Below are 24,749 nucleotides of genomic sequence, written 5' to 3'. Positions count from 1 at the left end.
TGTAGAAAAACAAGATGGTGCTAGCTGCCAACCCAGTGACATATTCCATTTAAATGTTATTCAGTGCACATAATATTGGAGCCATTCATGCTAACAGAGAAGCCGGCAGGCAGTTCCAAGCAATCAGGTAATAGTGTTTGCAATTAAACTAGCCAGCAGCATTTGGCACCGGGCATATGGCTACCTTGTTGTTAAAATACATTTAGGGTTTTAACCAACCTTGTTGGATAATTATGTAAAATCCTCTAATATATTTTGGGCACAGTTTAATAGCACACAAAACAATTTTCCATTTTGAAAACATAGTTGCCAGGGCTGGTAAATGGATTCCTGATTTTTAATCAAAAGGCACATGTGGCCCTTGACCTCCCAATGGCGTTATGGTCACAATACATGCACATTAATATTCCTTTAAACAGTGCCGCATGCCGGGTCAAACCTCTTGTCTTCTACATTGAATGCAATTTTTCACAATAATTCCAGCTGATTGCCTCATTTTATTTTGCAAATTCTGACAGATAGCAGACGGTAGAGGAGGAACAGATCATTAGAATCCTGACTCTGGCTGTGGGATGGGTTTTGGCTCGTTATGCTGTTTTGGGGCTGTGTCCAGCCTGTTAGGGAAGGAGGAGAAAAAAAAAGGAATTTGTTTATTTAATTCATCCAGCTAACAGAGAAGAAAAGGGGACTGTCAGGTAAGAAAAGCAGACTATATTAATCTGGGGAAATGAGATTTGTGAAAGATGAAAAGAAACATCAGAGAGGGCCAGAAAAAAAGACTAAAAAGGGCAAAAGAGATATCTGGTTACATAGGTAGGAGTTAATGTCACGGAGATGATCACAGAACATGTCCTAAAAAGTACTGAGGAGAGTAAAACTCAGCGTTTATAGAATACAATGAATATGGTAACCTATAATCATGACTGAAAAAGTCAAAAAAAGCAAGTCAAAGACAGGTCACTGCTGCAGCAGCGGAAAGAAGCATTTTCTCATGTTATGCACGCAGAATATTTGGCTTCGTCATGTGAAAGCAAAGCGTGTGAACAGGGCCTGGCAGAAATCCTACAGCTCCATTTCCAGATGAAGAGAGAAGGGAGGAAGGGTGATATAAAACAAAACAAAAGTAATGCTGAGACATAAGGGGAGATAAAGAGAAGACATTAAAAACCTTAGAATAAAAGAGAGATGTCTCATCATATCATCATACTGAAATTCCAAATAATAATATGCTTCCTTCACAGTTAAGAGTTTAAAGTGTATGTGAGGGCAAAATTAAAGAAAGAAAATATTCTTAGTTTGCCTTCGCAACACATACGTATTTCTTTCACCCCGCTTTTTCCCCACAGCACGTGCATACATTGTTTTTCCCAGCAGAACAATGATGGTGTTCCACTCATACATTGGGCCTGATTTAATAAAGCTCTCCAAGACTAGAGAATACAGACTTTCATGGGTGAACCTGGGTGTTCCAGCAAACACAGAACAGATTTATTAAAATCATTTGGGTCAGTGGCTAGTACTCACAACGCTAGATCACAGGTCCCAATCTCAGCCAGGACACTTTCTGGAGATTTTCCCAAGTTTGCATGGGTTTCCTCTCACATGCCAAAAACATTTAGTTTGATTAATTTACTTCCCCTTAAAGAAAAAAAAAATGTCCGGAGTCTGTGTTAATGACATATGACTATAGTAGGGGCATTAGATGTGAGCCCCTTTGAGGGACTGATATGACTAAAGACTTTGCAAAGTGTTGCATAATATGTCAGCACTTTATAAATACAAGATAATAATTATTTGGCAAATGTTTTCAGTCTTGGACCAGATTTATTCCAGGTTTGCTGGACCACCCAGGTTGACCCATGATAGTCTATCTTCTGATAGTCTTGGAGAGCTTTAATAAAGCCCATTATGTCAAGAGAAGGGGCTGTTGAGAGACATAGTTCTGGGGGTAAGTGTATACAGCAAAAGAAACTGATCTCCTAGAACTCTGGTGATAACATCATATGAAATAATAAAAGCTCTTTGTACAAAAAACAAGGTGAAATAAAACAGTGCTGTGATTTCAAGGGGAAGTTTGGTAATCCTTGGACATACATTTTGCTAATTATGATATCTCCCCCCACAGGTATGACAAAAGCAAGGTCACATCTTTGGTCCTCCACATTATAAAAAAGTTTATCATGGCTGCTCAAATGTAAAACCATTAAGAAAATTATCATCTTACTCTGCATTATCCAATCCAATCTCTGGTTATTGTGCATCATGGCTGTCTACTTTCAGTTGTTTGGCATTATTGGTTACCTGTTCTTGGTGCCAAGCACATGTTGCCCAGAAACCTGCAGGTGCACTACAGCTACTCGACCCTCCGTTGACTGCTCTTACCGTAATCTAATCCGTGTGCCAGCAGATCTTCCTGTTAACATTAAACAACTTAGCCTCTCTGTAAACTACATTAGCAATCTCGATGCCTCCTCCTTTGCCAATATTTTAGAAGTGACAAGTCTGTGGCTAGCTTACAACAAGATCACCGCCATACAACCTGGCACATTTCAGAACCTGACAAACCTTATGAGCCTGGATCTGAGTAATAACCAACTCCTGGACTTTCCATGGAAAGATCTATCAACCCTTGAAGATCTCCAGCTTCTAAACCTCAACAACAACAAACTAACTATGGTCTTACCAGAAACATTCAAAAATTCCAAAAGTTTAAGATCCCTACAGCTCAGTAACAATCATTTATATTCTCTGCCTGAAAGAATTTTTGATCCATTGACAATGTTGTCACACCTTCAGTTACATGGTAATGCCTTCCATTGCTCATGTTCACTGTTATGGCTAATGGACTGGATTAAAAAGGTTCAAGCTATAGATAGAAAAGGTGATATAGCCTGCCAAACTCCTAGTGAGCTAAAGGGGGTTTCACTGGAGAAGGTGCCAGATCTACAGTGCAGAAAACCTTTGGAGGTAATGGGTGATGATCCTGAACTGAGCAATACTTTGTTGCTTTGCAAAGAAGTGGGGGTACCATATATAAAAATCCACAAAAAGCAAGAAAGCTTTGGGGTGACCATTAAAAAATTTGCCAATGGAACTATTATATTAAACCCTGGTAGACAAGGCCTTACCTACTTATGCCATGTGTCCAATCAGACTGTAGAAAATACTGGTGACATTTCTGTATCTCTCAGCTATCATAAAATATCAGGATGGCCTAATGATCCAGGAGAGATACTTCTATTTATAGTGTCTGAAAGAGTTTGGTCAATGGTAAATGAAGCTTCACGTATAGTGCCATTATGCAGAATACATTGGCATATGCTAATGCTCTTGTGGTACATCAGTTTGTGGGTATAAGTGAATATGTATTTTCTAAACAATACCAGCACAGCAATCTAAAAATCTATGGGCCTGATTTATAAAAGCTCTTCAGGACTGAAGATGATACAATTTCTTCAGTGAAGCTGGGTGATTCAGCACACTTGGAATGGATTGGGTCCAGGATTGAAAACATTTGCTAATAAATAGCAAATGACTTTTAAGAAATCCAGTCCATCCATTCCTGGATCACCCAGCTTTACTGATGAAAGTGTATCTTCTCTAGTCCTAGAGAGCTTTAATAAATCTATAAAACTATTGTAAAATCGTGGGGATTTCACACACTAAGAGTAAGAAAGCTGCCATTCGTGAAGCGTTGACTTGCAGGTCATGCAGGTATAAATTCTTTAATAATCATTAAAAGCACCTGTGTGTCCTTCTATGCACCTTTTGTCACTAGCTTGCCCAAGAACAGTGACCTTCTCACACAGGCACACTGCCAGCCTAGCTCCTCCGGGGATGTTATTAAAGTTCCAGAATGAGTATTTCTGTAGTAGCCATTGCATCTAGGACATGTCCCCACACTAGGGCATGTTCTTATTTAGATAAGCACTCATTATGTTTCCATGGCTCACGAATATCAAAGGGGAAAAATCCACCTGTAACACCAAGGCTCATGCAGAGTGTAAGTCTCATGTTTTCTATGCTTTACCATACATTCATACCTGGTCTATGGATTGGTATCTTATGCTACTCTCACACTTACCTCTTGGGGTGGGCCTTGGGGTCTTCCCCCTTTCTATTTAAGTATTGACTTTTTACCCAATTTTCCCCTAAACCCACACCTTCTAGAATTCTAGAAATATTTTTTTTTCCTCCGTAACCCCTACGTTTACTGCTGTACCTCGTAGTATGTTGTCCCAATATATGTTGTCCCCATAGACTTTTACTTTTCAAACACCAAAGATTATATTTTTGTATGTATTATCATGGATGTTACATTTATCTCTTTGAACACACAGGGTCTAAATAAGCCAATAAAACATATATTCAGACATATCTCTATTTCATCATGCAAACATTGCCTACAAATCACCCATTTTCATGTGACTTCTTCCCTACTTTTTTGCACTTTACATATCCACAATTTCCAACTACTTTGGCTGCTACAAAAGAAGTTTCCTGATTTTTCTTAACTCCATTTATCTGTACGAAACAAAGTAAAGACCCAGAAAAGAGATACTTCATTTTAGTGAGCTTATGACATAATATTTCTCCTATATCTGCCACATACCATGTTCCTAATCTGGAACAGTTTTTTCCAACATATTTCAGGTCTTCACTACTCATGCATGAGTGATGGTGCTGTTTGTGGAGACCATATTCTTGTATTACACCCCTATATAGCTCTCCAGGATCCTCAGGTCTCTGGTTTTACATCTTCAGTAGCAACAAATGAGACTACTTCGAAACCTAGTAAACCTAGTACGAAACTCAATACAGATTAATAGATTTCTAGTGAGAATAACAACCCACCAGGAAAAACTTTTTATTTCAACCCTCAAATAAATTTTCACTCTTGGTTGTAATGAAGAAACTGCAACATGTTTATACCAACCTGCAAATTACTTCTATCACAAGATCTCACCGATGCCACTGGCTTTGCCATTTGGCCTGGCCAAAGCCCAAAACATTAAAAAGACATTTTTTGTGGATGCCTTTCAGGGCCAACATTCAATATAAAGAAATCCATAAAAAATGATGCTTTAGAGATTATATAAAACTGCATATAATATTTAGAACAGTGCAATCCTCACAGACAGTACCAGACACAGTATATACTGGTAGTGAATATTTGCCTGTGTTTTTTGATTTTACAATCAGCTTGCCTTGCATAGAGAACCAGCAGCCCAATCTGAAAAAATAAATAGAATTCTAAAAAAATATTAATGGGTATGAATCAGCTAACACAAATAACCCCTTACAATTACTGATGGGTCTGCAAAATATGTGAGCACTGTATAGCAATGCCATGGCACAGTATAGCACAGTCTGTCTTTCCTCCTACTCCAACTGTGAGTTCTCTCTAACACACCGGCTTGTGGCTGCTGGGAACATCACATTTTATAGTGAGGGTACTGGCGCATATACTGCTAGTCACTTTAGTTCTGCTAACCAGTCAGGCAGGACATTATAAAAGGGAAAACTTCCTCCAAGCGAACCTTTGCGAATGTTTATTATATTTGCAAACAGCTAATGGGCAGAATTGTTCACAAACTCTGCTCAGCTGCAAAACACATTCCATCCCTACTCTAATATATGAAACAATTGGTATGTTTAGGTGTGTGCCTACAGTTCAGCTTTCATCTATCTTTCCCAATTTCTATACTTGTTCCAGGTCACTGCCTCCAGCAAAAGCAAGTTTATATTACTTTTAGTGCAGTTTACAAATAAGCACATCTGAATAATTACTAAATATATGTAAACCTTAAGTTGTATTACTATTCTGTATATGAAAGATTTGTGAAGAATATATACTGCAAATGTGAAGAGGGAAATTTGTAAATGATGAAAGAACAGAAAACTAAGTTGTCAACTTTTTATAAAGGAAACACATTTGAAACTATTAACAAAATACACATACAGCAGATTCATTTGAAAAGAACAGTCTAAAGGAGACAATACTTAAACTACAAAATCAAGGGGCCACCATTCCCCTAAAAACCCCACCCTGCCCAGCAGAGCATCTAGGGGATAGGAGGTTAGGGAGGTGGGAGGTAGACTATGTCACTGGAATGTCCCTGGTTCATGCCAGGTGCTACGTAGGACACGTGGGAGATCCTCCATTGATGCTTTTATGGCCTCTGTGGCATAGAAGTGATGGATTGTGTATAAGAGTATATGCCAAACCCCAGCGGGCTCGGGCAAGTTGTGAGCGAGCACCCTTCATCAATCGGCCATCTGCAGGCATCAGATGAATTCCTATGGAGAAGAGAGGCGATGTGTAGAAAGTTAGATGTTCATACAAACATTTAGGTACATCGTAATAACAGATCGGAGTCTGACAATATGAAATTATGACATGTAACAGATTTTGCTGCTCTTCACTAATCAAATTTAAACTTTAATTATCCAAGTATCAGTTTCCAAAATGACTGGTAAAGATTGGTACAGTGTAAAGTTGTATGTGTATATATACCGTTTTTTATGTAGATGTTTATTACAAATGACAATTGTATTAAAGCTGAAATCCAGTTAAAAAAACACAGTTTAGGTTGTGTATTTTTATTAAAGCAAGGTGTGTCTGCATCACAAGACTGACTTAACACAATTACAAATATGTTGGCAGGTAAAACAGTACATTTTTTTATTTTTAATTTGGGTACTCAACTGCTTGTTTGGAGTTCAGCTTTACATTGCACAGACAGCAACAGTATTATGGTCTATTCATATAAACATTACACAATGCACTCTATTATTGTTCAATGTGCTAAAATAAATGTTACTGTCGTTCACAACTTCATGTGTCTATTTCTGATATGTTAACAGCACTGTAAAATTATTGTAGTTCTGTGTGTCATATAAAATGCATATTAAGATTTCTAACTGCAATAAACACAATAAAATGAATGGGAATGCGTTCACGCAGGAAATGCATATACATGTAAATCACTCCACTTAAAGACCCATATAAAATGGAGCAAAACACTGTTTTTACTTCCTCTTTCTAGCGTATTACATATCCAGCTTATATGGCAGAGACAATATTAAATAAGGTTTCTCTTTGGTAGACTGAGTGAGTGTTTTCTAAATGGTCCATTAGTTCTCTTTATTAGATTATAAAGATCTAACATCAGCACTGAAAAAAGGACCATTGAACTGATTTTATTTATATGCTATGAGGCCCATTAAAAAATGATGGGTGCACTGAGCAGAGGGAGCTCCATGACTGAGAAGAGATTGTACGTCTTTACAATGCCAAAGCATGTGCTTTACAAATGTGCTCTGCACTTCACTGACTTTGGGACTCTGATGCCATGGAGAGCAATTTAAATAAATGACATCTCTGCAAACAAAAAATAGGATGAGAGTCTTTAATCGTTAGAAGTCAACTGACCTATCTTCCAATCACAAAACACTCTCTGCTTCCGAATTTTTATAAATAAAGTGGGCCACAGCTGCAGTAAATAATGCATCAGTGCATACAGGGGAACAGATGTCGATATTGGTTCTCCATTATAAATCAGAGCCTAATGCTAAACAATAATGCTTATTATGGATCATTTTGTACAGTATGCTGTGACAAGGACACCATGTTCTCTGAATGGTCATTGATAAATAATTTGTTTTTAAAAAAAAGTGTAATAATAACTAAAGACACAAATTCATGGTGACATTATTATCAGATAATGTAGGTATACACTGTATCATGCCTGTATAGAAGAAGAGGGCTGAAGTAGCTTTGACTAACCTTCTTCCAAATCGGGTTGTTTCCACCTGTTGGGTTTTATGAGCAGGCAAAATGCTCTAACCACTGGGTGACACTCAGTGGCTTCAATAATTAGGAAATTACAATAATTCCTATACCCTGCAATGCAAACATAATATTTGTACATAAAAAGTAGAAGATTATTGATGAGATCTATCAAAAAGAACATGACAATATTTGCAGGAATAATTATGGTTTAGGACAGTGTTTCTCAACCATGGTTCCTCCAGAGGTTGCCCTTTAGCAATGAGCAGTTTGTGATTCTCAGGTCAGTGTAACAGATACCAATGATCTTTTTGGCTATCTGTATAGTTGACATTGTTCTCACTGTCCAATAATATAAGAAGATATTTTCCAACTGACCACCACATTAATGTACTGTAATTTGCAGATATAGTAACTATAGCAGGGGTTCCCGGACTTGAAAGTTATTTAAGGGTTCCCCCATGTTAGAAAATGTAGAGAAGCCCTGGGTTGGATGAAGTGACACATGTCCAGATTTTGCAGGGCTAGGGCCAAAACTTGGACAAATTGTAGACCTCCTTTTAGCAATGCTAGTTTTTTGGGGTTGTATGTCTTAGTAATACTTTATTTTAAAGAACTGAAAGACAAAGGAAGAGTACAAAAGCCAGACATTTATATAAAACATCTGATAAGATGTATCACAGTGTAAGTTTAACATCAAATAATTAAAACCCTCTGAATCTAATGGTCATACTGGGACAATCATTTTAAATAATGTATGTATCAGTTTATCGCCTACATATGGGTCTGCTTTAGGCAGAGCATCCATCAATCATCAGAGATATTTGCCTTAGCATTTGTCACAATACACTGCTCCCAAGAATATGACCTGCTATGCCTTTATTTCCTGGGCAGAACTCTCTGCTGACACTTACATGACAGCACAATAGCTTTAAACTTTTAATGAAAGTGAAATTGGACCTGCTCTTTTTTTTTGGCAGGAAGTTGTTGGCTATTTTTTCTAGTGATAGAAACTAATAAATTGGTATTACCATTTTTTTCCATTAAGTTATAAACCTATATATTTTCTATCCTAATAAGAAAACAAACACATCAAGAGCCTGAGCCTGTGGGCTTTTATTGGAAATGTCAGTTTGAGATGCTTCTAAGGTTATTTAAAATTCATTGACAGGTGCATTTGACCAGCAGTTGACCTCCATGTGACCTACATTTGCAAGGTAATATAAAGTCCTGTTTTAGCTATGAAAGGTTCAGTGATGCAGGTTTTGAAGCACTCATGTAGCTGAAGATCATAGCTTACCTGGGTCCCAGCCCTGGGCACTGTGTTGTAGCAGGCTCAGATCCAGACGACAGAAGTGGATAACATTAAAAATAACTGAGACCACAAGCCGGGCAAGAGCGAGAAGCTCGCCCCGCAAAAAATTCACTGGGAACATGAGGTATGTTAGCATGAAAAGACTTTTCCTGAATAGATAATAAAAAAAAGAGATAATATTAATAAAATATAAATATTTATTAATAAAACATAATAAAATTATTGAAATACAATCCTTACAATTACAACCTACAGTGCCCAAAACACTAATAGACCAACAGAAAGAATTATTTTCATATATACAGTGTATGTATATATATATATATATATATATATATATATATATTTAAATGTTTCATATTTCCACCAATGGCCAAACATCCAGACCAAAGTTTAATGCATGCATACCGATGAATTAGTGCTCCTGGAGGCAACAGTAGATCAGCTTGGATGTAATCATTTTAATTATTATTATTTAATTCATTATTAACTAATAATAAGTTAACCTAACTGTAACATCATTGATGTAGAATTCTGATCCATTTAGGCTATGTACACACATGCAATAATTATCGCTGGAAAGGATCTTTCACAATCTTTTCCAACGACTAACTACTGCATGATGCATTAACTAGTGTTGTACATACAGAAATGTTCTGCTCTATGGAGAGGGTAGGGGGAGAACGACCGAGCGGCACCCCGCTGCGCTCTCTCCCCTTCACTTCCATTACGATCGTTCATCGCCCATCGCCTGTGGATTCACCAGGAGACAGGAGACATTACAGTGTGAGCCCCTTTGAGGGACAGTTGGTGATATGATTATGGACTTTGTACAGTGCTGCCTAATATGTTGGCGCTATACAAGTCAATTCTAAACAAAATATCTAGCAAGTGCAGATATGATCACAAAGTCTTTCCATTTTTAGTTAGCGAGGTGCATAGCCACAAACATTGAGAACCATACAGAAATAATTGATTATATCTTGGCTGCGGTACCTTAAATGATCCCCAAATGTTTTAGATTACATGCATTCATAATTATGAATTTGGTACAGCTTGATTCAGATATGTATTCAGTTTGTATTCTGTATTTAATTACCAGTTATTTCAGTAAAGTAGCATATTTTTTGCAGTTAAAGTTGTGTATTTTTTATAATTCTAATTAAGTTGTATTTTCATAATATAGTGTAATATAGGGAAAGGTAGATAATGAGTTATGTGTAAAATAAAAAAACATTTGAAAATGTTGCTCAATATTCACTGGTAGTTTACAATGTTTAATGTAATACTATTTAATAGCTTGTCTTGAAAATGTTGTGTTAAAATAATAGTATTTGCTTGTATTCAGGATAATAATAATTTCTATGGAACTGGCATTCAGGAAGAAGATGCCAATACATCTCTGTAATGTATCACAGCCATAATCATTATAGAGACAGATAACATATTCTTTGCAAACATATTGGTTGGCAGAATTCTCTTGAAAAATCAAAATGGCACACAGGGTTACATATTAATCAACAAACACAGTTTTTTGGGGGTTTTTTTTTGCACCATTCAATGTATACTGTTGTGCATTGCCCTGCTGCCACATAATTGGCTGATTAGATAATGGTATAATAAACAGGTGTAACACATTTACTAATACATTTGTGTTCATACATTGCAATCCTCTAATAACTTATGTAAAGAATGTAACTATATTTAGGGGAATATTTATACATGATAATTACCTGCGGGTAATCTGTGATGGATTTCCTTTCAAAAAGAGAAATCGTGCACATAGCTGGTGAACGACAGTTACCAGAAACAGAAGTAACCAGAATGGCCTTAATAGAAGAGAGAAATACATAATTTAACAAATCATGTCTGTCCTAATTAGAAATACTCCCTTAAACCCCACAGGACTGTTCTTCTCTAAAGATTGTGCTTCTCTAAATGATAACCACTGAACACAGTGTTACCTTGTATTACACAGAATACAAAGTTTTATTATGCAGTAACATAAAATAAAGCCACAGATTGGTTATACACAATGCCAGAAATCCAAAGGAGTAAAAGTAAAATGTAACATTGTGATGGAACAATGTGGACACTTAACTAGGAGCTCATACGTCTGGAAAGCTTCACTGATAATAAAAAAAGTTAAATGTTATATTTTAGCCAGGGTGCCCTATGAATCACATTAACAAATCATACCCATACAAAAACGTATTTCTCAGCTGCCAAAATGTATATATTTTTCTATTGTAATAACAATGGAAAAACATTACTATATGAACACCTGTCTTTGTTTTCAGTGTGCAAAATGCATAATTTTTTTTTGCTTTCCTCTGGACCAACTATGCCCATAGGGTTTTATATCTGGGATATGATTATTTCCCTAGTGGTTGAACTTGATGGACTGTCTTTTTTCAACCTGATCTACTATGTAACTATGTAACTATAATTGCAATGTATACAAGCACTAATTACAGCTTCCCTATTGTTATTCTTTGGCATTTAAAGGTTAATGCTAGGACACATTCCCTGACTGTATATGGACCTACTGTTTGCACAGTACAGAAGATAAAAAACCTGGTGGCTGAATCTGAGTTCAAAGAAGAAGGAGTTTTAGTAGTTTCCCTAAGGCATATATAGGCCATTGCTTTGAAGCAGAGTAAGGTGGATATATAATATCATTATTTGGGTGATAGTTTCAGGTGACAGTCTTACTGGTTATATAATACAAGCTACACGGCCACTACACTCTGTTTTATGGGAAGGGGGAAGAATCAGGAGTAGTCACCCTGCTCATTAGTCCTCATTATCGATCCGTCATTTAGTGAGCTGGCATGGTGGATCACTAAACCACATCTCGGGACACCTGTACTGATGTAAGATTTTCACCCAAGACGATCATGAACCATATTGCACGAAGCTGACTTTGTCAGCTGGGTGTAAAGTTGGAGTTCAGCTTCAGGAGAACCTCATATGAGGAAAGAGATATAAAAGAGATATAAATCTCATATAAGAAACCATATGAGGTTACTGCTTACAAAAAAACATTCAATTTTGTTAATTTGATACAATAATTTGATGCAATACTGCTATACTATCATGTTCTGTTGCCTGCACCCTGCTGGGAGGAGATTACTCTCTATTACCTAATCTAAAGAAGCAACAAGAAACATGAGCCAATCTCTCCAAAGGAGAATGCTTTTATGAATCAGACCTCCAGAAAATAAAAATGTCCCCGAAACAGGTGTCCCCACTGGAGGATTTCCCTCACCTATTGCCATAGACACCAACACAAAAAAGGGGGTAATTCCCCTAGTGGAGATGGCAATACCAACTTGACACAGATCCTAACCCTTCCCTTCTTTATCCAATAATAAAAAAAAGTTATATTACACTTAAATTATGAATAAATTCTGGCTTTTAAAAATACCAGTGGTTACACATACCATGTGTTTTCCAGTAACTTGCGTAGGATTTGGAATTTTCCATATGCAATTGGAATGATGATAAGGAAAGTGACAATCATGTGAAAAATAAACAGGAGCAAATGCTGCAGGATAAGGCCTACAAACAAAAACAAAACACTTATTAGCCTAATAATAGGCTTCATTTCTCTCAATGGCATAACAAGCTGAGTCTGTTAGACCAAGGACAATGTTTGTTGAGGTGTCAGTAGGCAAACTACCTATACAAGTCACCGATGCCTGGTAACTGATATGGCTCATCCAGCTAGCAAGAGTTGGAGACGTTTTCTGGAGAGGTCGAGAGTCCAGAAACACCTTTGAGGCCTGACCAGCAAACAGACATTGTAATGCCCATCTAGAAAACCAAAAAAATCAAATGAATAAAAGAGTACATAGAAAAATGTTGACAAACAATGTATCAAATAGGACTTCCCCACTTAAATTAGTAAACAAACAGGCCAACATGAAATAGTTTTTTTCTCAGTTTATTCCAAATTTATGGAAAATATGACCCCCACTTAAAAAGTTGGCGATTAGGAGAAATAAGGGTACTATTGATAGGTCCCAATTTCTAAGCGGCAATCACTACTAATTTCTGGCAGTTGCACTATGACTGTGGTATTTATAATGAGATAATCAGCTAGATAGCATTTACCACATCCTATCACAGTAAACTGCATTTTTGCCAGGATTACAATCATTAAGAAAAAAATCACCATTTTTTTCAACATTAATGGAGAACAAAGAAGTAGCAATCAGTTCTCAAGGTCCAGGGAGATAGTTAGCCAGCCTAGATTGAGTATCCTTACCTTACCCTTGCCAAGTGTATGTTCACCTTTCAATCATTGTAAATCTAGTCACTCTTCCATTAACATGCTTTGCTGCCTTGCCAAGAACACATAAACCTCAGGCTCACTTCCCTCTGCAGCATCATTTTTTTGATTTCTAAGACATTTTAATTCACTCTTTTCTCCCTACTAGTGCTTTTAAGTATGCCTTTGCCAGTTTATTTTCTGTACAACTGTTTCCTATCAATGCTCATCTTGTCAAGTGATATGTTACAATTGGCTAAGCTGGTGGCATCATGACTACACTGGAACCTGAAGACATAGGAGCCATTTATTTAACAAAAAGTGGTGGGGGGACCTGGAATCAAAAATCTGAAACAATCTGCTTTATTGGCCTACCTCTGGCAATAGTAATAGCACACAGTATCTTTACTGATCGGAGATATTTGTACTTCTTTTTAAAGTTTTATAAGTCTTTCAGTGTAAGAAGTTTTAGTTGAGTCTACAATCATTATGGATGTACAGTTTTTACTTTACCTATGCTTGACCAGTGATCTCAGGAGCATTGTAACTGTCACAGTGCAGGAAAGAATCAGTGCAGTAATGTAACAAACTGTAGATAAAAAAAACAAACAATTTAAAGCACTTTAAACAAATCAAATGGTAAAAATCTGCAGTAATCCAAGACAAAGAATAGGAATATATTTTGGGGTTGCTAAATGCACTGAAGACAATTTCTGCTTGGATGACAATGGATACTGAAGTTTCCAATGGCAGAATAAAGTTCCTGGACAATGTGCAAAGTGCAGTAATTTTTTGTAACTAACCAGCGGTTGCCTTATAGTATTTATAGTATTTCTATATTTCTAAGTCTTTTGGATATAAAGTCCATCCAAAAGACTTAGAAACCATTAAGAAATCACACTTTCACTTGAAGAGAAATTGCACTTAATCAACTTGTTGGACTATCAACAATACAAACTCTCAACTGCACTCAATAATAATGGTCCAGAATGCCATACACACAGGGGTGTAGTCACAAAAAAAGAAGAGGGGGCATGGTACCTGCCCGGCCCACTACACCCCTGCCTGTGTCACTCAAAGAGGAAGACACCTCCCCCAGAGTGACATCATGATACCAGAACCTGCCCACTCATCCCATCGGGTTGTGTTCAGAGTGACACCCTTCCCACTGACCAGAGCCTGCAATCAGCATGGGGCACAGGGTCCAAGGCTCTAGCCAGTGCCAGTGCCGCCAGAGCCACGGACCACCAAAGACTTTGTAAAAAAACAAGTGGGCACGCATGCCCACTCCCAAAAAAAGTGAAGGCACGGCATTCCCACCTGTGCCTGCCCCACTTCACCCATGCATACACATTAAGGAATTACGCTTCAGCCAGATGTGTCCCTGCTTTCAGGACATGGACCATTTGTATTGTTGATGGTCCATCAAATCCAGTGAATGCTATTTCATTTTGGGTGAAGATGTGAATTGCATATGGTTTATAAGCCTTTTGGATCAGATTTTGTGGTTCAACTTTGGATGAACTATGACCCATTTCGCTACATGTATCTGACAGAACCATATGATGGGTAGGTAATCACACAAGCATATTAATTACACCATAAGATAAGTTCACATGGTCTCACACAATTTGCTCTCAAAGTAAAGTAAAGACATTGGTTTTCCAAAGTGTTAGGAGAGCTTCAAAAATGGAAGGCTTTACTATTTTGGCCTTAACATTCTTTCACTGCTTGTATTACATTAACATTACCATTCACATATTCCTAAATATTACTTCTTCTAGACAAAAATTGCAAGGGATATGTGATTCTTCTTGCAACTATCCAACAAGCAGAAAATGGGTCTGCCTGTTGCGTTAGCATAGATGACAAATACACAATTTATATTTAAAGGATGTTAAAGTGTCAGTCCGGCCGAAATGTTAAACTACCTGACAGCTTCTTCAGTGGTTCTATTTAATGAGATATGTGCTCTTGAGTTCCTTGGTTTCCATGCAAGCCATTGCCGTTAACATATTTATATTACAAAGAATGCAACAGAAAGTGCTGGGACACATATATGTAGCTGTGGACACCCCAAACTCCCAGATAGACTGGAAGACCTGCCAAGGTGCGTGGCAGGGAGATCTCAATGTTGACATATCCAAGATATTATAAGAAGCTCACTGGGCTCATTCTATAGTATTATCCGCTGGATTGCTTAGTTAGGTAATTTGCTTTTCTCAGACAGTATCATCAAGGGATATGATTTGTCTGGCAAATTACCTTGTCTGTTGCACTAGCATAGCTAACAAATACATGCCTTTTCATGAATAATTATATCAAATTTAAAAGATAAAGGGTCAGTTAGCTCAAAACGAATATTTCAATTGAGGTAAATGCTGTAAAGTAAGATGTCTACACTAGTTTCTTGCTTTGCATGCTGGTTAATATTATTATTATTAGTTAGTATTTATATACCACGGACATATTAAAAAATGCTTTACAAAGTCCATTATCATATGGATATTATTAAGCCAAGAGTGTTCTCTTGAAACACAAATGTATCTAGGAACACACTAAAATTGTCAGAGAAAGAATTTGCAACAAGGGAATCTTTATCAGTCTCAATATAAAACAACAGTCAACAATAAATAAAAAAATCTGTTGAACGGACTCCGCTTTCATTTCCTTGGTTTGCAAACTGACTAGTATAGTGCACCTTAAACATAAAATATTCTCACCTTCTGTTGCCCAGATATAATACACAATATATTCCACTGATTTTTGTTTATCGTCATCTATGGTTATTCCAAAGCCAGCTATCATGAGTACTAATTCTGTATCAATTGCTCCTCGAATTTTCTGTACTGTAGGGAGGAATCCAACAAGCAGGAGGAGGGCCACCTGAAAAGATAGAGAAGTATGAGCTATGGGCTATGATAATACCAGCATTATTGTATATAGCTTTTATTACCTGATATGCAGACAGTACGGACACTGTCACTGCAAGAATGGGCCTTAGTGGTAAGTTTAAACCTGCAAAGAAAGATAAGTCATATCCAATATGCATGGTCTCATTTACCAATCAGTGGAACTCCTTTGTATTTTAGAAATGTCAAAATAAAGACTTACCTCTATGAGGAGGGCATAGATAGGAGCAGAGATTGAGTGACACCTGGGATCCAATACTGACAGAATCCTTACTATAAACCAAAATAATATTGAAAGTAAGGAAACATAGTAAATAGAATACACAGCAACATTTTCACAATTTCTTTACAAATATTAACAATAACTGATCCCAAATCAGGTTTCATTACATTTTTTTATTATATTTTATTTACATGGAAAGCAATATCACAAGGATAATTATTTCAAAAAGCAGACAGTATGATGTTCACTTGGCTAACATAATTTTGTAAAATGAAAATCTACATCTTTTCTAAAACTCATGATTTTTTCTATTATTACTGCATTGCAATATCTTCATTTTAACATGGGATTTTTGTGCAGCCCACCTGTACTAGTTAGTTTTGTGCTTCATCACAATAAAATTTTGAATTCGGAACAAAAGCAATGTAATGTGAATGTTACAAAATTTGAAACAAATTAATAGCTGAAACAAAACATAAACAACAAAATCTTCAGGACAAACCTGCGTTTAGATCTTTTACTCTTCAAAAGATTTTTCAGATATTTGAGATAATAATTTCTGTTTGACATCTACAAAAGAAAATCACACAAACATAATCCACAAAGCGTAGTACAGAAATATGGATTAATTCATACAATAATGATAAATCTTTAATCATACTATTGCAGATCAGACATTTTTTGTGAAACAACATCTTTTTGATGTATACATGAATAATGAAATCAAGGAAACCATTTTTGTTTGACACCAGGACTTGTGTATATAAATGCTAAATTAGCGATTACTGCAGAAGAGCGGCTTTCTACCCAGCAACACAAGACATGTGGCAGATGTGTGTGCCGTGTTCCTGGTAATATGGCATGAAGCGATGCACAGTCTATTTGGCTGCTCAAGCATTATCAGTCAAACCTGGCAAGTGTTTTATACATATTATTTAAACTCTGCTGCACAAAGTAACTGAGTTTCTGGCAGCATTTCTAAACTCAATTATAACACCTTCCTTAGCTCCAATGTAATAAAATGGAAAACCCACAAACTGATCTGGAAAAAAATTAATGTACTTGTTGTTAATTATTACATCAGTTATGCAAAGCATGTTTGGTCTCCAACCCCTTCTGTGACCAAATGTCATAGAAGCATAGTTGTTCAGAAGCATCATAATGGATTTGTTAAATTACAAAAACTGTATATTTTGCATACCTAAGCCACCAGAAACCACTTTTACATTGATTTTAGGAAATCTTTTTATTATTATTATATACTGACAAATGTGAGAAAAACTTTAGAAAAATATTGATGATAATAATAATATATTTTATTATAGCTGACCTCCAGCCATAATATTAATATTATATCTCCTCCCCTGTATTGAAATTCTTTTTTTCTGATTTTGCTGAATGGCCCTGACTTAGTAAAGTTCTCCAAAGCTGGACAGAATACACTTTCATAAGTGAGGTTGGGTGATCCAGCAAACCTAGAATGGATCTGGTCCAGGATTGAAAACATTTACTAACAAATAGCTAACAACTTTTAGAAAAACCATTCCAGGATTGCTGGATCACCCAGTCTCACTGCTGAAAGTCTATTCTCTCCAGCCTTGGAGAACTTTATTAGGTCAGGGCCATTGTGTATTAAAAGCTGTAGCATAACATCCAGCCCTTTCCTCGCCAGTTTTATTGTCCCTGGCCACCTTTCATTTATTGGATTGCAGTTGTTTCAATCCTGACTGGTCACCAATACATGAGGGCAGTCTCCCTAGGAGTTAGAAATCACCCAATCAAGGCATTTTGATGAATGCACAAAATCTTCCAAATGCAACCCTACTGCTTGTATTATGGCATTTGAGAGGAGTGCAAGGGTGAAACCCATTGTCAGGTTTTCAGAATTTGCACCATCAGTGTGTTATAGACACAAAATGAGAGTAAAGCCATCATTTTAAATTACCAGTGGAAGAGAAATGAAAGAGACCCATATTAAAAAAAAATGGGAAAATAACCTGTTTTAGGTTTTCACAACTGTCTCAAGAATACCAAGAAAAACTGGCAGAAGTTCCAACCTTTCCCCAAAGCTAAAAAAAATTTTAGGTTACGGTACATTAAACTCCATTTGGAATATTTTTTTTTTTACATTACAAGTAACACTGGTATTTTCCCCTATGATACACATTTCCATATTTAGTGCAGCGTATGTTATATTCACTTTGTTCTGTGTTTTTCCATAAGCTTTGTAGTATAATATGTAAATTCAGAGTTAGACACTTTCTTTTTATAATAGCTTAAGTGGGATGTGAATAAAATAATTGCTTTTCACATGGTACTGCAGCTTCACAGCATATTGCTATTTGATTGTTAGACCCAATAATTAAAAGATCTTTACCAAGGCCACGGTGCATTGCCAGGCCACATGGAGACAGCTGATTGCTAGAAACAAGAGTAATATGAAACTAGACTAGCTGTGTTTCCAAGGAGAATGCTTTGTAGAAATGTCCTGAATAGCTAAGACCTTGACACAAACAAGGATGCAGAGAAGGGAGCCATCATAGCACACTTCATAACCATGGAAGCACAGTTGCTTATTAGAGAAGAAAAAAATGAACATTAGCATAGACTACAGTTACTCTTGATATTTGTTGGCCTTTTCATTTGGAACAAGAAATACCAATAATTTTAGTCTTTCTATTGCTTTACTGGGTACAAAAGAAGATTTGTATGCAAGCAAAATATTGGTGCTGCCATTGTCGGCCTTCTTCATAAGGTGCAAGTTCCTTAGCTGTTATGGCGATTGTAAGAACAAAGATATGGAGATGAGGAAAATTAGAATAAGATAGATAATTCTATTTCTTAGAATAAGAAAGCCCTTATCTGCATGATTATTTGGGTCAGTGACTCAAACTCACTTACAAAAGAAAAGGTCAGCAATGATAGCTTCAATATTTCTTGTTTGCCTGGTTTTCTGAAGCTTTTCCTAAAGTTATTGAAAACTGTGAGCTGTGGGGGAGCCACTGCTAAAGGTAGTATTTCAAACAATTAATAACTCCAAATCATTGTTATACTAGTTCTCTTTTTGAATTTGGAGTTGGATGCCAGAGTCCCTGGGTATCTCAAGACCCTACTATGTCTTAGGAGATAAAGAGCCAGTGGAATCGGTCAATGAATCATGGCAAAGGATGCAGCCATCCAATACCTTAAAATATGTCAAATTCAAAGACAAAGTGTTGTAGTCCCTTTATTTATGCTGGAAAAATTATTTAACTATGAATAAGACGTGACATTTTAACCAACAGAGAAGAAAAGCTACCACCAATTGTTCTTCTATATTTAGATTAAAAAATGGGCAATGTAGGTAGGTAGGTAGTTATGAGTAGTGTTGGTCGAATAGCTCACTATTCGATTCGGCAGCTATTCGCTCAAATATAGCAAAAAAATTTGGGTGGTCGAACATCGAATTCGAACACCATTAAAGTCAATAGGAGAAAAATTCGGGTTTGTTTCAGCACTGTGTAGAGCTTCTACAGCCTCCAAACAGATGTAAAAAGATACATTATAAAACGATACATAAAAAGATACATTATAAAAAGATACATAACATTATTACGTACCGCAGAAACATGCACGATCACTGAACGTCACGATACTGTACACACGATAGATAGTGAAAGATCGTCGGCCAATCAAATCAACCATGGCAGTCGTTCATTTCCAGCGACAATCCTCGTTCGTCGGCGTCCTTGGTCACTTTTTTTGGCCAATCGGTTGTTCATCGGTCGTTTCTAACGTAATTATTGGACGTGTGTATGCAGCTTTAGTCTACACGGACTGCATTCCCATGGGCTAATCTACACCAGGACGTTTCCTTCAGGCACGTTTTTGAGCGTTATCTTAAATGTTGCTTGCAACATTTAAAAAATTTAAGTGCTGGATAAACGCAGGAAAACGCTTCCATTGAACTCAATGGAGGCTTTTTCAAGCATTTTTAAGCTTTTATGAAAGCTTCAATTGAAAACAATGGGGGCTTTTATAAACATTTTTAGCAGGATTTTGGAGTCTGGAAGCCCCCTTTAATAAAGAGACTCCCAGATCTCCTCTGCCTCACCCTGGGGAATGAGTACAGGGGTACATAAATCCTCTTACTCATTCCCTGAAAGGGTTAAAATATAAGTAAAAAATAGGACAAGGCTTTAATTTAAAAATTATTTGATTAATGTGTGTGTTTGTGTAATTTAACTTAAAAAATTAAAACGCTGGATAAGCGCGGGAAAACGCTTCCATTAACTCAATGGAGGCTTTTTCAAGCGTTTTTAAGCTTTTATGAAAGCTTCCATTGAAAACAATGGGGGCTTTTATAAACATTTTTAGCAGGACTTTGGAATCTGGAAGCCCCCTTTAATAAGGAGACTCCCAGATAAAGTTCCCACAGTCCAGGAATCCCACAATGACATTATGATTCTTTTTTCTTCCCAAATTTTAGCTGTTGAATGCAGCAAAATTCGGGTCAGGTCTACCCGAATTCGAACAGCCATATTCGGGTCGAATATAGGGCCACCCCGAATTCGAACATCAACACTGGTTATGAGCAAATCAGCCAAAAAATGCTTAACTTGACTTGAACTTGAAGATATGAAGATAAGAGCCTGGCAGATCATTACCAAACTGCTGCAATCCTATGACCCCAAACTAAGAAAAGAAAAAGCACCCTATCACCCCAAAATAAAATAAACCTCCCTGCATTATTACACAATTATTAAACTACCAACAAAAAAAAAAAAGCTTACCAAGAGACTGCTGTCCTCAATCCCACCAAAAGCCTATACATCCAGCTACTGCTCTATACAGTGAAAATCCGGGATGTTATGGGTCTTAGCCTAAAACGTACAAATTTGAATCAAGTTACCTACTTGGATATCTACGTTTCCTAAACTTGTGTTTTAAAAATGTAGGTAACAAGTAAAGTCTTTTAAAGTTCCCGTACAATTCTGGCTAAAACAGGAGCACTAACTGCTGCCTTATAATAATTTCAGTGTTTACCCATTGCTCATATCTTTAGTCTAGACTACAAGATAATACACTCCCCTGTAAAAATAGACAATGCAAGAAAACTCCTGCACAAAGAAATTGTATGGACATATGCAGATACAATGTTGCTGCAATAGGAAATGATCCATTGCCTTTAGTGAAATAGCTCTGATAATTATATTCCACTGTTGACTTGCCTATAATGGCTAGAAACAGGATTCCCTGTTTTATGTGATTAAAATGCAGTGATTATTAAAAGATTTGTTTTGGTGTGGTGTAAGAGAATGCATAGCCTTTAACAGGTCACCAAACCCTCACTTAACATGCAGACATTTAAAAAAAAATCAATAGAATATGTTCTGTGATTAAGACACCTTCAAAAAAATCAATTGTGTGCCTTAAAAGCTTTTCCCGTTGATATCAGTCATCCCACCCAAATGCAGTAATCAGTGAGCAGTTGACCTATTTCCCATTCATTTCATCAGACTGATTGCTACAAGTGTAGGGAAACTCCCTTTAAGGTGATGACTGTATCACCCTATCTGCTGTCTTTAAATTCCCAGAAACAGAAAAATGATGTGTTATGTAGATAGCTATGAAAAAAACAATGGACATATAAAAAAAGCAAAAGCAAAAAATACACTAAAACTGGTAAACTTGCAACACATGTTCATGACTTTATTTTTGATGTATGGATTTTCTATATAGTATATAAGCAGCATTTTTCTAAATATGACTAAACAAGCAATTACTCATTATCCAGTTTAAATCATTCATTTGTAGTTTACACATTATGTTTTTTCTGAAAATCAATGAATTTTGTAATCAGTGATGCTTTGAAGAGTAAAATCTTGGTATTAACCTGGCTTCCTGGCAATTTATTGGAACATATAGTCAAATCCCATTTATGAATTATTATTATTATTATTATTATTATTAATAAACAGGATTTATATAGCGCCAACATATTACGCAGCGCTGTACATTAAATAGGAATATTATTCTTTATAATTTACCCCTTCACACCAGTCAAGGCTTTTGTGTGTTATTTGTAGCTCTGATACAGAAGAGCACTGTATTTGGACCTGCAAAACATGTTCGTTTTTTATGACATATGATTCTAAGTTTAGGTCAGTATGGTCTTTATATGTTCTGCTGATGGTTCTTTCTTGCACACAAAGTGCTTGATTCAAGAGGTTCTTTTATGTGGATGATCTTATGGTTTTCTTTCATAAACCATAACAATTTTTTTAACTTGCAAAGATCATTTATTTTTAAAATACACATGGGATGATTTCAGATTCCGGATATAATCAAAGATTGCTTTCAGTTATGGGGATTGCACACGCATTTTGTGTTAAGTCCATGGCAGAGACCCACCCATAATATTAACCATTATATTGCACTTTCCACAATTGTTCTCTACTGAATCAACATTTTAGTAATCTAATGTCTAGTGTTTTCATTATTATAAATATTACATTAGGAACACAATCATTGAATCAATGGTTTTCAGTAAATATAATAAATTACCAGAGTTGCTGGAATCATTCTCTTGCCAAAACATGTAATTTCCTATGTAAAAGATGAACTGATTTTCCTATGTAAATATTATTTTGGATGCGCCATGCTTGATTTACTTGCTATTGTTATTTTAATAGGGGGAAATTACCAATGTCAAACATTGCATGACCAGCATACCATGAATTGTGGAAGCACTTGCAGGTCTGCCTACCGATGTAGTCACATTCAATTATTGGGCAGGCTGGAAACAGGGAGGTAACATAGAAGGCGGTGGTGGGTATGTAGTCAAAGTAGTCTAGATGAAGAGTGGCAGACAGAATTCAATTTATTCTGCAAAGTGAGACAGATAATATATCTAGTTGTGTGTTTACTATTTTAATACTACCCTAATTCACAGAAAGCAATATTTAGCAAAAATGCATTAATATTTTTTATTTAAAGGTTCATTTTACCCCATATCCTCATGTACAATACCTTCTTACACAACCCACACCAGGAAACTTGGAACTATTTCAAAGCATAAAACATATTCTTTGTACTTGACACATAATCACTGAAACAACGTTATTACTCTCTACACATTGTAACATTCTAGATGTTTGCCTAGCACAAGCTGTGCATTATGCTGTAAGAGAGCATTAGCACTCTTGAAATAGCTGCCAAAGCAATTTTCATGCCTCGCGCGGCACAGCCTGTCACCCACAATTATTTGGGGATAGGTATAATGCAGCAAATGGTGCATACATTATTCTAGCAGACCCATTAGCAAATCCATGGGTCAAAAGAGGAGCACCAAAGAACTCTGCAACACATGTTATGCACTGCATAGTTGATAGCTACTGGTGCATACATTCCTAGGCATCATCTATCTATGCCTTGTGAGAGGTCTGTATGGGAAAGGTGGAGAAAGGAAAATAACGCTGATTTTATGGAAAATAAAGCAAAGAAAAAACAGGGGAGATATCTACCAATCCTGATTATAGATGCCATTCATTTATTCTGCACCCAGGAGAAGACTGCAAAAATAGCTCATAAATTGCTGACATGATCCCCTTGTAACTGAAATCTACAATTCTGTAGGGGTAATTGCCCACAAATCTTGGCAGGGCATACATAAAGTTCCAATAATATGGGTTAAAAACTGACATTGAAAGGGGGATCAGGCCACAAATCCATCCTATATAAAAAAACCTATTGAGGAACTAAATATGAAGTCAAATAGTTTATAGAAATTATGACCAGGTGGGTCCTGCATTGCAGATGACACAATGTCCCTTCTGCGATAAAATAAACATACCTGCCTGATAGCAATTTTTTATTTTCACTCACCTGTCATTGCTCCAGCGCAGACACTGCCATCTTCTTTCACTCCTCTTCTGTGTGTTGGATCTCCAAAGTGCAGGAGTTCATTCATTGCTGACAGCCCTGGGGGATGCTGTGATACCAGGCAAATCCCAGTATTTTATACCAATATAAACCGTCCCAACATCCGTAACTACCACTTTGATTGGACAGCTTTGGGAGTGGAAAATCAACATATTGGTGAAATCAAAAGTAAAAATAATGCTAGGTTACATGGGAACTGCTATTTAATTCAAGGGACAAACTACATGTCATCATATGGGGCTACATATTCAAATTCATCCCTTTGGTGCAGAGAGATTCAACCACTTCTTTGCACTCCTCTAATCTTA

General features: G+C 36.6%; 2 protein-coding genes across 3 annotated transcripts in view; one reads left to right on the top strand and one right to left on the bottom strand.

The window, feature by feature from the left end:
- Positions 1-629: 629 nt before the first annotated feature.
- On the top strand, positions 630-4,373 carry LOC140324333 (immunoglobulin superfamily containing leucine-rich repeat protein-like). The gene is made up of 2 exons (XM_072402141.1): positions 630-695; positions 2,126-4,373. The coding sequence occupies exon 2, from the start codon at positions 2,263-2,265 to the stop codon at positions 3,355-3,357; it is 1,095 nt and encodes a 364-aa protein (XP_072258242.1). The 5' UTR covers positions 630-695; positions 2,126-2,262; the 3' UTR covers positions 3,358-4,373.
- A 1,530-nt stretch (positions 4,374-5,903) lies between these two features.
- STRA6 (signaling receptor and transporter of retinol STRA6) overlaps positions 5,904-24,749 on the bottom strand; it is a 36,749-nt gene continuing 17,903 nt past the window's right edge. For both annotated transcript variants that reach the window (XM_072402140.1, XM_072402139.1), the window contains exons 8-18: positions 17,021-17,088; positions 16,498-16,568; positions 16,340-16,401; positions 16,107-16,269; positions 13,897-13,972; positions 12,793-12,926; positions 12,554-12,671; positions 10,841-10,936; positions 9,093-9,256; positions 7,790-7,906; positions 5,904-6,300 (exon numbers count right to left, since the gene is read on the bottom strand). In XM_072402140.1, the coding sequence (XP_072258241.1) occupies positions 6,137-6,300; positions 7,790-7,906; positions 9,093-9,256; positions 10,841-10,936; positions 12,554-12,671; positions 12,793-12,926; positions 13,897-13,972; positions 16,107-16,269; positions 16,340-16,401; positions 16,498-16,568; positions 17,021-17,088 (1,233 nt within the window). In that variant the 3' untranslated portion in view covers positions 5,904-6,136. The remainder of the gene's footprint in view (positions 6,301-7,789; positions 7,907-9,092; positions 9,257-10,840; positions 10,937-12,553; positions 12,672-12,792; positions 12,927-13,896; positions 13,973-16,106; positions 16,270-16,339; positions 16,402-16,497; positions 16,569-17,020; positions 17,089-24,749) is intronic.

Source organism: Pyxicephalus adspersus, chromosome 2 (assembly GCF_032062135.1).
Source record: "Pyxicephalus adspersus chromosome 2, UCB_Pads_2.0, whole genome shotgun sequence".
Classification (NCBI taxonomy): Eukaryota; Metazoa; Chordata; class Amphibia; order Anura; family Pyxicephalidae; genus Pyxicephalus; species Pyxicephalus adspersus.
The sequence above is the reverse complement of the archived record's forward strand: the minus strand, read 5'-3'. Positions and strand labels throughout refer to the sequence as shown.

Excerpts from the sequence above, each read along its gene's own strand:
- LOC140324333 (XM_072402141.1), top strand. The coding sequence starts at position 2,263 with ATGGCTGTCTACTTTCAGTTGTTTGGCATTATTGGTTACCTGTTCTTG.